This window comes from Petromyzon marinus, chromosome 27 (assembly GCF_048934315.1).
Source record: "Petromyzon marinus isolate PM22_M1 ecotype Great Lakes invasive population chromosome 27, UKy_Petmar_22M1.pri1.0, whole genome shotgun sequence".
In the NCBI taxonomy this organism is placed as follows: domain Eukaryota; kingdom Metazoa; phylum Chordata; class Hyperoartia; order Petromyzontiformes; family Petromyzontidae; genus Petromyzon; species Petromyzon marinus.
In genome coordinates, this window is record NC_133693.1 from 5,365,125 (window position 1) to 5,379,827 (window position 14,703).

The 14,703-nt window shown below is 47.6% G+C and overlaps 1 protein-coding gene across 1 annotated transcript in view; it reads left to right on the top strand.

Annotated features, from left to right (window-relative positions):
- The window catches only part of LOC116946477 (uncharacterized), a 36,889-nt gene that overhangs the window by 14,625 nt on the left and 7,561 nt on the right, over positions 1-14,703 (top strand). Inside the window, exon 3 of the mRNA XM_032961392.2 lies at positions 10,709-10,833. Coding sequence (XP_032817283.1) covers positions 10,709-10,833 — 125 coding nt within the window. The remainder of the gene's footprint in view (positions 1-10,708; positions 10,834-14,703) is intronic.

A 14,703-nucleotide genomic window follows, 5' to 3' on the forward strand; every position in this document is an offset into this window, starting at 1 on the left:
TGAAATAGAACAATCATACATAGAACAATTAAGTTAAATAAAGTTATAATAATGAAAAAAATAAAACAATTCTAATAAGAAAGTAATAGGACTTTTCAAATCGCAAAAAAATCGCAGCCTTTGCGATTTGCTAATCGCATTATTTAAAATTTCGATTTGAAATCGATTCGTCGTTAAGCCCGACTCCCCACATCACCTCCTACCATTATTTTCTGTCACCTCTCGGCCCCCACAAAGTTTTGCGCCACTGTCGCCTGTGTGGAACAACAACGTTCAGCTGTCTCACATGGCCCGTCATGCACGGCCTTGTTATTAGTTTATTGAAGGGGGCGGGGGGGCATTGAAGAAGATTGGGTTTTATTTTCAGTGCCAAAGCCTTGGCTAACTCTGTACAATTATATTTATTACTCATGCTGGCGCTGCTATACAAAGCACACCTGATTACCACAACCTCTGCCACCTGATTACCCCAACCACTGCCCGGCCAAAGTTGGAACAACGTTGTCATACAGTACCTGGTCTCTGGAGCACACAGTTCCGCTCTATCTCACGGCACTGAACAGAATTCAAACCTAAAGCAGTCGGAGTGATTGATGGCCCACTCCAGTTACTCGCCCACCGGGCGGTCAGCCGCCTCCTTATCACTCGCTTATCGCTACCGCCATGGTGAGCGTTCCCCGTGATCGTCACTCAATTGATTCCTCCTCTCAATTAACAACCAGACCGACAACAAAGACAAAGAAAACCCCCCTCACCCCGTCTAGCAAGTGCTGTTAGTGAGCACTTATGAATGCCGGCACGGCACACGAGTGGGTGGGTGGCCAACACCACGCCCGGCCGCTTTTGTCTCCCTAGTGACGATGTTTACACACCGCACCAGATACTCATTTGAGGCTGAGTCGACCTAGGGGATGCCCAGGACTGGTTCAGATAATCGTCACTGGTGTTGGCCGTGAGCGGGAATCGAATCCGGGTCGCCGGGTTGATAGCGCAGCGCGCTAACCGCTACACTACCGTTCCCCACTGACATCACACTCACCCACCCACTCACCCACCCACCCACTCACCCACCCACTCACTCACCCACCCACTCACTCACCCACCCACTCACTCACCCACGAACCCGACTGTTTTGTCTCATCCCCACTGCGTGCAGCCACCAACAACTTCAGGCCACACCCCTTCTGTGTCCGCATCTGTCCCTCGCACTGCTCCACTTTGTGAAATTCCCTCCCATCTTCTCTTTTACAAAGCTCCTACAATAATAACCACCACCTCGCTCAATTTCAAGAGACACGTTTACGCCCTCATCTACTGCATCTTTGACTGTGCTGTTTGTTGCTGGCCCGCTGAACCTGTTTTTTTGCCTCTAGACTTGCGCTCAGCAATCGAGTTAAACAAACCAAGTATACGGATAGGGTTTACCCTTTCCGGCAATAAAACAGTTGTGTTAAGATGTTCAAATACCAAACAAACCTTTTGCAAGAAATCATGTCTGCATTAACCACACATATTTGTGGTGAACATGCAAACAAAAACACGCCCTGGTAATATACGCATGGTCTTTGAAACTGATTGGTCTACACCAGAGACGGCAGCCTTCTTTCGGGTTCATTGCAGACATGATTAAATTTTGACTTAAAACTTTCGTGACTGCACAAATTCATATTTCTTTGGTTCTTTCGGTGACTTTACCGAAATAACCAAAGATTACAGACATGCTTCCTTGCAAAAGGTTTCTGTTTGGTGTTCGAACATCTTAACACAAACTGTTTTATTGCCACGAAGGGTCAAAGCTATTCTTATAATTTGATACTGGCAAGAAAGGTCCCGTGTTAAATTAATCAATTTTAACATTTCAGCGGTTATAATGCCAGCGTGTTGCCACCTCTACAGGGGACGCTTATCATCTATTGCCCATCCCATCGAAACACGGGCCGACGTCTCTCTTGCAGATGAGACTCACCATGCCCCTCTCTCCCGAGTTCTCACCACGTTAGAACAAGACAAACACAAAGACGCAACTGTGAAACGGGTTTATTTCAGCAGCAGCATCATCATCATCAGTGGTGAGCCAAGATCTATCCACTGCTGGCTGCAGTTACCCCCACCCAAAGCCATCACCATCCCTCAACAATCCACTTAACTCCCGCACGCAGATCCGATAAATTCACTACATCTCTGGGTGCTGACGTCCTCAAAAGGGCTTGGCTCCATCCTTTGGCTTGCGAGTCAATCATTACTCTCGGACCCGTCAAGGCAGCCTAGATCTCCTCCACTGCCACGTGTTATTTTGGTATTGTAAACGCTCGGCTCGTACGTAAACATACACACCGCCTCTCGTGGGCACTTTACAGCATTTTAAACACTGTTGTGATGTTTATCACCCAACGATTAAGCATTATTATGGGTTCGTTGCTAGGCGCGGTTGCTGGAGGGCAATGCAAACACGGCGAGGTACAGTGGCCGGGCGTGGTGCTGGCTGGCTGGCCACCCACCCCCTCGTGTGCCCTACCGGTCTTCATAGGTGCCGCTCGCTAACAGCACTTGCCCCAACAGCCTGTTGCAGGCTACATGGGGGACCTTGGTCTTTGTTAATATGCGGAGGTGTTGCTACCCTTTAAGGCACATCAAAAGTAGCTACATATGTAGTAGTAGCTACGGGCCTCGCACTTTCAAGGACCCCGAGCTAAATGCTTTCAAGCTATCAATTCCGGTTCAGTGATTCTGCACTAGCTCTATTACTATAGTAATATACCGCCTTCAACTTTTATGAACGACTGGGTGTTTACGGGTAGCGATTTGTCGTATTATCTGGCTGCGTAGCGAATGAAAAAATGCAATTACTTTACTATGCAAGTAAAAAAATGTGTGTTTTAATATTTACGTGTTTTTTTCATTTAGTGCCCCTTTACAACATATGCTACAGACCCCGCCCGAGCTTAATCCGGCACTAACAGCAAGAACGATGGTGGCTGGTCACAGTGTGGTGGCCGAGCCCGCTGATAAGATCCCGGTCACTTAAGTGGTTTGTTCAACAATTCTCACGGTGAACTTGCCACGCTTCTCTCATTTAAGACTCCCGATGATTTCATTTTTTAAAAATTAAATCCACTGTGGTGAATGTAGCGGCATCTAGTGGCTGCAGGCAATCACGGTACTCCAACACACGCCGGTCAAAAAGAAACGTCGATTCTAGTGCACGCGACTCGATGCATGTATTGTCAGCCCGAAAGAATCAATAGTCATCGATGTGCTTCCAAACGTAAAGGTAAAAGGGGTAAAGGTACAGCCCCTGCAATGTCTTGCTTACGCCACTGCCGGCGAAAGGACCTCCACCTAGAAAGAGTTCCCCTCTAAGAAGGTGTTTGGCCTACTCTTCCACGCTGCCCATACTTTACCCCACCACACGCGTAATTGCCGACCAACTAAACCGTGGCGTACACATCTATATCGAGCGCTACGGTGTCGAGATGTTAACTACCTCGCCTGGTATACAGGAGGTAGGAGATTCGATCCCTCGACCGTGATTCCTGTATATTTGGAATTTGCACGTCTCTCTCCCAGTGGTCGCGGGAATTTTTCTCCGGGTCCTCCGATTTTTTTCCCCTCCACATTTGGAATCAACATGCGCATAAGAGTATTTTGTCTGCTGCACATTTCCACGTGATAAGCCACTTCATTGAGCTATACTTTGTGGCCAGGTCGCTTCTAAAATAAAGCTATAGAGCTCAGTGTGCCTTACCTGGTATAAAATAAAACAAAAATTGACGGGTGGACACATGCTTGCGGGGGAGGGGTGTGGATTTAAAACAATTTCGCCATCGTTTTCAACTGCTGTGCCCGGGAGATGGAATCGAACTGGCAACCTCCGACTTGCAGGTCTCATGAGCCGAACCCTTACAACCCCACGGCGGCTACCAAATGTAAATAAACGTAATTGTCAAAATCAAAACCCTCCACGCCCAGCTGCGACCACCCTCGAGGGAGCGATGGCTCGATAAGTGGTCCGCCCTCGGCTTTCCACTCAGCAATTCGGAAGCTCTGCACCTCGCCTTACAACCGCAGCACTTTACAACGTCGCATATCCGAACGTCGCATATCCGCCCTGACCGATCAACCGCCCGCGGTATTTGTGCGCGATGAAAAACCCGTAGTTTTCGCTAGATGTTTGCAAAATCCGACCTCGCACAAATGCATTTGGCAATGCCGTAGCTGCTGCTACGCTGTCAGCGGTGCACAACCACAAGGCGCAAACAAACTCAGCGTCGTGCTCAGATTTAAAATGTTGTGGCTTGGCTCTCCAACACACCGGTGTGCTGTACTAGTGACGACTTGGCACGTTCTGTTTACGTGACAAACCTTACTAATTGGCTGTGTCGGGTCGTGGCACGTTTTAACGACACATTTATATATTTACGCGATTTAACAAAAAAAACTCTTAGGGATGATAATGGTCGCGACAATCTCCTACTGCTACGTGTTAAACTTAACGCATTCACAAATACCACCCTGGCATTACAATAAAAAAATATATAACAGGCGATGTTTCGGGCAATGGCCCTTTTTCATAGTGCATCATTTTTTTTATTGTCCTTCCCCCCGCACCTCCGACTAGCACGGTTGGCTACATACGGCACGAAAGAGGTTTGACAGACGTACATACAAGGCCCATTGCCCGACACGTCGCCTTAAATATAGATACCATTTTTTAATTCTTAATCTTGCATGTGTGGTTACCTCTAATGCGTGTTCCCCCCCCCCCCCCCCCGTCTAAAGCAGTTTTGCGGTTAACGTTTTGTCCAACAACATTTCCGCATGACGGCGTAATTGTCATTTGTTTAAACAGACGTTCACATATCTGCCCTTTTTATGTATCCATCATATACCTCATGAGCCCCATCTGTGTGAAATTGTGCCTTAACTCCCCAAATTTCCCGTGTGCAGTTTGTAACCAAAAAAATACGCCTTTTAATTGCCGGGATGATCAATTGCGTCAGAGGCAGGTACGTACGGGTTTACAGCCCAGCCTGCAAGTGAGTAATTGGAGGGCTTCTGCCAATGGGTTAGTCACCTGTCTCAGTCATAGCCCCAACGCCTGTGACTTTTGCGCACAGCAGTGGCAACCAACGCTCTCTGGAATGGGGGCTTCTATTTATTGCAGTCTTTGGGATGCGACAGATAAACTTCGCTGAATCGCATCTCGGCGTGCGTCTCTATATAGTATTTCATCATCACAGTCAGCATCATCGTCAGCAGCCATAATCTAAGCCACTGGATGCTCTCAGAGGCCTGCGATGCGACAATGATTCCACAGAGCACACGCGCACGAGCTGATTTCATCGCAACATCCTCTCGACCAGCATCCTGTCAGCCGAAAAGTTCACTTTCTTTTCTCAACAGGCAATGCAATGTCTTCAACTTTCACGTGTCCTCCAATCCACGTGTTCCTCGTGTCTCCCCGTGAAAATCCAAGCCATGTACAGGTCCATGCTTCTTTGCACACGTTTTAGCTTTTGTCACATTTCCCTTGTCAATATCCCTTGTTGCTGATCGATATACATATATCGCAGCAGGTGATATACACAGATATGGCAATCTAAATTAAATTTGTAGGTAATGCAGTCGTTCGACAGATTTCCAATGGTCCCTCCACGCAACAATGAAATGTTATTTAGTCCACGGCCTGTTCTCCGTCTGGACGTGTAATGTTATTAAGCGGCACGCATTTCAGCATGCCAAATCCCGGGCCACGTCAAACAAATTCTGTTGGGATGCCAGATGTTCTCGGTATGAGCACTCCCTCAATGCAAATATATTTAATATAAAAGAAAAAAACCCCACGCACTCTTGTGTGGAGCATTATAGGTGATAAAACAAAGACTTACTTTCATCTGTCCACGTAAATACATTATGCATTTTTATGCTACGTTGTAAATAAAAAAACGGACACACTTGCACACAATGCGTATACAGCATGTACAGGCATCGCTGTTTGTAATTACACTACTGGTTTGAATCCTACTTCACCGTGCTGGTCAATTGTCATTTTGTGAAGCCTCGGAGCATAGATGTCGGAGCACAGTACAGTACAACAATGGAGTTTGCCGCACTGCCCACTGCTGCGGAGCACACAGCACCACAACCTATAGCAACCCGTTGCGCGTGGCTGTTGCACATTTAAGCAATTATCCAGGCTGAAACGTCGCTTAGCTTTTGAGATCTGAGAAACACCCCTCGCATTTCGAATGGTCTGCTCATGGGCGCATACAGCAGCGTAATTGTACGCGTATAATATTTTTTGTGTGTTCACGCCGGCATTCCACGCATCCCTTAAGACATCCCTCCCTCGTGATAGTTTCGTGCTCGTGGCCGTTGCGCACCGAACGATTAAATGAAAAGAAAAAAAATAAGCCAATGGAACGTGTGGAATTTGGCCTTTTGGGTCAACTCCGTAGCCGAAACAAGGGGGACGCGCACCACCATCCCCGGCGACTGACAACAGAAAGTTCAACAAAAGGAAGGCTTTGGGGCTCCTCTCGAGAGAGTAGAGGCACAATGCGAGCACGGTGCTGTGCTGTAACCAGGGTTTCCGCAGCAACGTTTGTACACGATCCGACACCGATTTGCACGGGCGGGTCGATCATTGTGGTATCAGTCTTCCCATAATTTCGAAGTTGCGTTCAGAAGTGTTACCGTCTTGTGCCTCCTTGAAGCTTCCGGTACGAATAAAGACGGGCGAAATCGTCTTTGACTGCGGTTCGTTCAAACCGTAATGAGCCTGCCAAGTCGTAATTTAATCATAAAAAAACTTGGCAAACAGTCATGCTTATCAAGCTCACGCGGTGAGTAAAATCTTATGTATGTACATAATTAAATCAATTGAAAATTACGAGGTCATACAATTGCCATGCCATAAATTACTCCGGAAAACATTTTGCAATGCACTAATTTTACGGGTTAAAGCAATATGTTTTGAAACTATAATTATTGTACACGTTTTGATTTAAAGCTTTCGTGACTGCAGTAATTCATATTCTTAGCTCTTTCGGTAAATATATATTTATATATATTTTAATTTTTATATATATTTTATTGTTTCCCTCCAACGTGACTTTACCAAAAGAGCTAAGAATATTGTACACGTGTTAGTTCATTAAAAAAATTCAGGAAATTATATGCTTTAAACATATTTCATTATATTTTGCAACGCAGACGATATGATTGTTGTGGACCCTATATGGGACATAATAGTAGCATCAGTCATTGTTAATCCACTGCTGGATGAAGGCCACCACCAAACTATCTCCATGGATTTTTCTCCGGGTCCTCTGGTTTTTCCCTCCACATTTAGAAACGGGGCATTTTGCTGCTATACATTTCCACGTGATGACAAGCCACTTTGTTGAGCTATCATTTGTGAGAGCCAAGTTGCTTCAGAAAAATTGCTTTATAGCTCAGTGGGCCTTACCTGGTAAAATAAAATAAAAAAATCTCCAACAACCCTAAAGGTAATAATCCACCAAGCCCCTGCGTACGAGCTGATTTCATTGCTCCAATCTCCTTATCCGCGAGAGTACATCCGCAGAGGAGATGGAGCGACGAAATCGTCTCGTGTACAGATGCGTGCGAGGCGGCTTATAACATCGCATCATCATGAGAGATGGCGACAGCATGGGGGGGGGGGGGGCAAGTGAATCGATCGTAACTGATGATAATGATTATAATGATGACTGTAGTATCGTCACATCGCAGCAAACACTCCTGCCGGAACGCACTCGCTTCCTCTGCGCTCAGCCACGGCGCGGCACGCATGGCTTGCATCTGGCAAGACTCTCACAAAAGGCGGCTGTCGGCAAACACAACGCATGTCATTAGAATGCCGCGCACATCCGAGCGGGAAAGCGATTGTGGTCGGACCCAGCGTGGCTGGCACGCACAACAGTGGCCACATTATCGGGAGTTTGGCTTTTTTAAGTGCCACGGGATATAGCCTCAATTCCTGTTGCTACCTCGGTGAACAACACAAACTCGTTTTACTGTATGATGTTTTTGTTGTTGTTAGTTCTTTTTTTGTTTGTTGTTATATCACCGTTACTGGCTCAGCAGCAGAGAGAGTGTACTCTCAATCGGAAGATTCAGAAGATTGAGAGTGCAAAAACTTGGTTGGAGGATTGACTAAGCTCATCATCATCCATCCGGGATCGATAAAAGGAGCACCACTTTGTGGGGAAGTCAACGGTGGATAGACATTCCTCGGCAGAATGAAGGAATGTGGGATTTCCAACGTTGGCTCATGGACGCATACAGAAGATGGGCACTTGCCTCAATGCTCACTTGAGAACAACAACAAAAAATCGCTGGGCTTTCTTTTCGTTCGCTGACAACAGGCCCCAAAAGCACCAAAAGAAACCAAAAAAGGCCCAGAATGCCAAGTGGCCTCCCACGCGCGGCACTCAAGTGTTGCTATGCTCTGGGTAGGAAGTGTGTGCTTCAAAGTAGAATGCCTGAACAGCAATAATAATAATACTATTGTGCTGTTTTGCTACCCAGGAAAGTCTGAGTCTCAATTCAAAAAAGGAATGACAATTTGGCTTCGCATTGGAGGAAACCGGAGAACCCCGAGATAATCCACCGCACGCATACGAGCGGATAACGCTCGTCGCGCCTCAACAAAAAGATTCCAGAATCAATTACTCCGCCTTGCACTGCCGTTTCTAGGCGACCTTTTAGCCCAATCCTACGACCAAGTGGTGTTATCAAGGAGTCTCCCGCCCAAGTAAACGCTTTCGAACAGTCACGACCTCTCTGACAGAACCAACGTGGAGAGAACTGATTATGTGTCCAGATCATCCGTTTAAATGTCGCAGTGGTTTTCCCGACGCAAATAAGTGTTGGACGGCACACATCTCCCGTTCACAGCCCTGAGCCAGCGGCGGAAGTTCCACATTGCCTCGGCGGGGGCAGGTTTACCCACTGGACAACCCGCTGCTCACTTCCCACAAAGTGGCACCAAATTTGATCAACCTCTGAGGGAGTAAGAGCTCGGCCGACCACCGGCGGAGATTTTAACTCGTCACTTTCCGATTGCCTGATGCCGACGAATCTTGTATAGTAGGCAGGGTTGAGAGCCTGGCGAGTCCTTGGTTAGGTGACCGCCGAGACTTTACGGGCGTTGTAACGGGGTGGGGGCTGCGAGGTGGCCCGGAGGTGGCGGTCGTCAGCGTCACCCCCTCAGACGTGTGGTGGGTATATCCGTGGGCACTCCGGGTTTCCTCCCACACAGAGCCAAGTAAAATGGCCAAACGCACGGACGTAGCAGGAGCCTCCTGAAAAAGAGAGACTCCGTTAGGCTGTCCTTACAAAAAAAGCGAGGTAAAAAGGTACAACCTGCACGCTTTCCTTCCCGACGTCACTGTGGCCAGAAGGGCCCTCCTAAACTCGAAGGAGCTCTAGAGCCCCCTGCGGAGGGTATTCGGCCTACTCTTCCATGCTGGACACTACGTCTTGGAAGCAGGGCCGGATTAAAGTTCTTGAAGGCCCTAGGGACTGCTGTCTCGTAGGCCTTCAGTTATAACTTTCTACAGTTGATACGGCGGCCCCCGTGTCACTACGACCACCACTCTCGCTCGTTTGATTGCGCGAAAAAACACCATTTAAAGATGCTATTGCTCATTTTGCAATAAATTGTTTTACTTAAATGTTTATATGACTCTGCCTCTGTGTATATACATTGTGCCTATCCTTGCTATATATAAATATATTTGTTCAAGGAGATATCTTGATTACATTTTTTTATATCATGCAAAAAAAAATCAGTCACAATTTTTTCGGAAGCCCTTTAGTTTTCGTTAGGCTCTAGTCCACAGTACCTACAGTTACAGTACCTACAGTCACAGTACCTACTGGCACAGTACCTCCTGTGCCTATTGGATAATAAGGCCCTGCTTGGAAGAGGTGGAAGTACCCACATTTTACTCCACCAGACGCGATCTGCCGATCAGCTGAGTGTAGTGCACCCGTTGATGCTGCCTGGGTGGGGAAAGCGGGCAGGGGAGGTTTAAGAAGCGTTCCCATTGTTTCAACCGCCGCGCCAGGAGACATACTGTGACATCTGTTGAAAAAGAGCGTCATAGCTCATCGGATTCCTCCAGCCTAAATGAAGATTCTGATATCACCGAACCGAAGGGGCGACGTCCAGATTTACAAGCCTAGATATCACTGAACCAAAGAGGCTACCTCTGGATTGCAAGCCTCGTGTGCTCACCATTCCACCACTCTGGCAGCAGATGAAGGGCACCATCATTCATTATTTGGCTGCTATACATTTCCACACGTTAAGTCATTTTGTTGAGCTATCATTTGTGGCCAGGTCGCTTCTGAAAAAGAAGCTAATAGCACAGTGGGCATTACCTGGTAAGATAAAAAAAACTAGTTTAGTTTTCTTTTTTGTGTGATTTGTTTACCTTTCCTATACTTTGCACTCCTGTCGTATTTTTTTTAATTATTTGTCGTTGTAATGTTCCGACCCGCCCCTACTGGACATCTGTGGAAAAAAAGAGCAGTATAGCTCACCAGATTCCTCCAGTATAAATATGCTGATATATTATCAACCTCGGCGTATGTTCCGACACGTTCGCACGCGACGATAATCCACGCGCCACGTCTCTGATGTCGCCGCCCGTGTCCTGCCTACCCCCACCTCCAGTACATGCGAGTTCGAGTCACCAAGGGCACCGTGTACTACTGCAGGAGCGGAAAGAAGTTCCACGGGCAGGTGTTCGAGAAGATGCTCGTGGTGGACTGCAACGTCGCGCTCTGTGGCTCCTACAGGTGAAACACCTCGCACGGTTGTTGTTGTTGTTGTCGGTTTTAACCTGTGCAAGGGTCATTTGAGGACACGCCGGGGTGGTGTCAGGGTTACGAAGGCACACGATTAATAATTGATTGAAAGAAACGTCGGTTGGGACACAGTCTGGCCGGAGAGAGCAGAGGATTTGGTGGGAAAGAAAAAGGATGGAGAGGTCAAGGGCGAGAGGCGGAGAAGGAGACCAAGGGATGGGATTGGTGGAAAGGAGATGAGAGGAACCTGCTGGAATATTCCAGAAGGAACAAGCAGAGAGGGGATACAAAGGGGGTGTGACGTGTGCTCGGGGCTCTGGGAGGGACGGCTTCCTGCGAATGTGTATGTTGGGGAGTTTGCGAGGGATTTTCCTTTTGTGGGGAGCGGTGGCGCAGTGGTCGGCGCACTGCGCTTCAAACCCGGAAACCCGAATACGATTCCCGCTCACGACCAAAAACAGTGGCGAATATTTGAACCGGTCTCGGGACTCCCCTAGGCCGAATCAGCTTTAAATAAGTACAGTACCTGGTGTGTAAACATCAGCACGGGGGAGCCAAAGGTAGCTGGGTGTGGTGATGTCGTCTATCCCACCCCTTTGAGTGCTGTGCCGGCCTTCATAGGTGCTTAATAACAGCACCTGCACTGGAATGCAATGCGTTTCCCAAATTAATTTGCGAGTGATGTTTTAAAAAATGTATCTTCACATTTGGCCAATTTTTCGACTCCGATGTCGGCTAGACACGGCCGATAGTTTTTGCAATGATGTCACGGGATCTTTAACGTCCAACCGTATTTTCACGGGTCAACGCATCCGTAGTGTAAACCATTATACCACCGGCTCTGGAAACAGTCACGACACTTGGGGGGCTTTGTACAACGGTTTATGGGTCGAGTCCTCTTGGTTAACAGTCCCCCTCGTAAGGAGTACGTCCACGTAGGTGAGAACTATTTTCTAACTAGGGAAGGGGTGGTAGGGGGGAGATAAACGTTTAGGATGCGTGGGTGGTTACGGGACCAGCCCCCAAGTTTACAACGTTGTTAGAACGTTGTAAACTTGCCGGTTTTCCCTTCTCTCCTTTCCCCAATCCGGTTCCCGGTGTTCAGGGGTAACTCGTCAGCTCTTCTCTGCCTCAGGCCCCGCTCCGGGGAGTTTCCGGGGAGGGACTACGTTGAGTGGGCTATTGAGTGAAGGGTCCCCAATTCGGCTCAAACTCTGCCTCCTTTCCTTTTGGTTTGTGGCTGAGGTGCTCCATTGCAAGCTGTGATACCAGTGTTTCCGGGAGGGTGGTTCGTGGTCCTTCCAGTTACCTAGTATGACGCTCCTAGCTGGCATGTTGAAGGCCTGGAGGAAGGCGTCCTGCGTCTTTGATATTCCAGGAGGTTTTAAGGCCCCCAGAGGGAGGAGTCAACCGAGGGTTTCCGACGTTTGTGTCGTCGTTTCTGTTAAAGTGTCTCGTGATGTCCGAGTAGAATGCCGCGATATCCGGACATGTCCACAAAGCGTGTAGATATGTCCGTGTGATGCCTTTCAGGCACCTGGGGACAGTCTCGGGGGTGTGCTGGACAATGCTTGTCTCCTCTCGTTAGTGCGACATTTTCGTGTATAAATTTGAACTGGTTGGTTTTCAATGGACGTGATCTAGGGCCTACCTGCCAAGGGCACGCGCCAGATTTGCACCCATTTTTGGACGGGGGGGGGGGAATAGGCTGTCTCTGCCACAGTCCCCTAGTTTGTGGTCTGGTGTGGTCCTCCTGACGTCAGCCACTTAATCGGGCGGTAGGGTTTGCCGGAGAGGTTCCTAGCTAGGGGCTTTGATAGTGTCTCTGATCCGAAGCAATTTATAAAAGTGGGACTTTGGGAGGCCATGCTGTGATAATAAATTAAACGATTACACTTTATTTTTTATTTTTCCAGGTAAGGGCCACTGAGCTACGTAGCTCTCTCTCAGAAGCGACTTGGCCACAAATAATGGCTCAACCAAGTGGCTTATCACGTGCAAATGTATAGCAGCCAAATACGATAATTGCATGTTGATTCTAAATGTGGAGGGGGAAACTGGAGGACCCGGAGAAAAATCCAATCGACCATGAGGAGAACATGCAAACTCCATATATAGCGGCGTCAGGGTTGGAATCGAACCCATATCCTCCTGTATACCAGGTTAGGTAGTTAACATCTCGCCACCGTGTTGCCCAATTGTATACTCTGAAGTCCGTAAAAAGGGCTTTGTAATTCTTAAGTTTAGTTTCTCTTCTCCCCTCCTCCCACACCACTTGAAGTTATACAAAAATTGTGCTAGCAGAGTGATGTGGCCACATGATATAAAAATTTAATTTGGAACGTTAAATATTAAATCATAAGCAGAATATGTATTTATACTGCAGGAATCGGTTGAGCTATAAAGCTCATTTTCATAGATGTCCTGTAGGGGCGGGTAAGAACGTTACAACAACAAACAGTACAAAAAATACGATAGGAGTGCAAAGTACGAGAAAGTTCAACAAATCGCCCAAACACAAACAAATACAACAACTAAACTATCCCCAACCTATCAGACAAAGCCCACTGAGGTATTAACTTATTTTTCAGAAGCAACCTGGCCACAAATGGTAGCTCAACAAAGTGGCCCATTAATTATTGGGACATTTATAGCACCAAAAAAATCCCAATGGATGTTTCTATATTGTGGAGGGAAAAACCGCCGGAGAAAAAATGCACGCGACCATAGGGAGAGAGACACGCCAACTCCAAATATACAGCAGGCGTCAGGGTAAGGATCGAACCCCCGGCCTCCTGCATACCAGGCGAGGAAGATTACATCACACCACCGTGGTGCCCCTTAAATAAATAAATTAAAGTGCAGCACCCCATGCCAGCGTGGTCATGGATGATGCTAACACGGATTTGGTTGCCACCTTCGAGATACGAGTACAAAATCGCATCATATCATGCATGGGAGGAAGAACATTTCACAGTTCGTACTGCCAGAGAGTGGTGCATTATTATTAAACTGACAAACTGGGGCTTTTGATGACCCGGGACGACTAAGAGATTTCACAAAATGGGGACAATCCTGGAAGAGCTGGGACAGGTGGCAACCCCCGTCACAGAACTATGCGGTCACTTTAATAATAATAGGCTTCTTTAACTTAAACTGGCGACACACCTTTTAATGCCCTGCAAAGACTGTTCAGCGCTCGTCAAAAGTATACACTTTTTTAATTCTCAGAGTTGGAAAAAAAATGTTGGTCAAATTAAGTTAAGAACAAAATGTAATGGCGTTTTCTTAGCGTGCGTGTGTGTGTGCAGTCCACTGGTGACCGCGATGACATCACCAGCTTGTCAAAATTGAGAACCCAGTTTAATCAGAGGCGGCTGAAACCTTTATTCAAACCCAGTACTTCATTGGTGCCGGCTCTGTACCCCGAATCCAAATTAACCCCCCCCCCCCTTCAAATCCACCCGGCTGTTTCGGTGATCTTGAAGCCCATTCACTTCGCTTTGCAAACTGCAGGTTGTGGTAATAACGAATGTAAGCTCTTCGGTGTGTTTTGTGGCGACTCAACTCACTACACATACCCGCTCAAAGTCTTCGGGGTGCAGCTGTGGGGCACGGGGGTTCGCGAACTTCGCTAAAAGAGTCTGGCGACCCGAGTGTGATTCCAAGCCGGAGCTCATGTGAGTGGCGAGTGATATCTGAACCGGATTTGGCACTCGCCTTCACCAACTCGGCACTGACCAGCGTGGTGAAGTATGTATGTTTAACTGCTTTGGCACCGTACGTAGCCAACCGTGCTAGTCGGAGGTGCGGCTGGTCAAACCTCCCCCATGAGCGGGAGATGTGGCAGGGAGACCATCC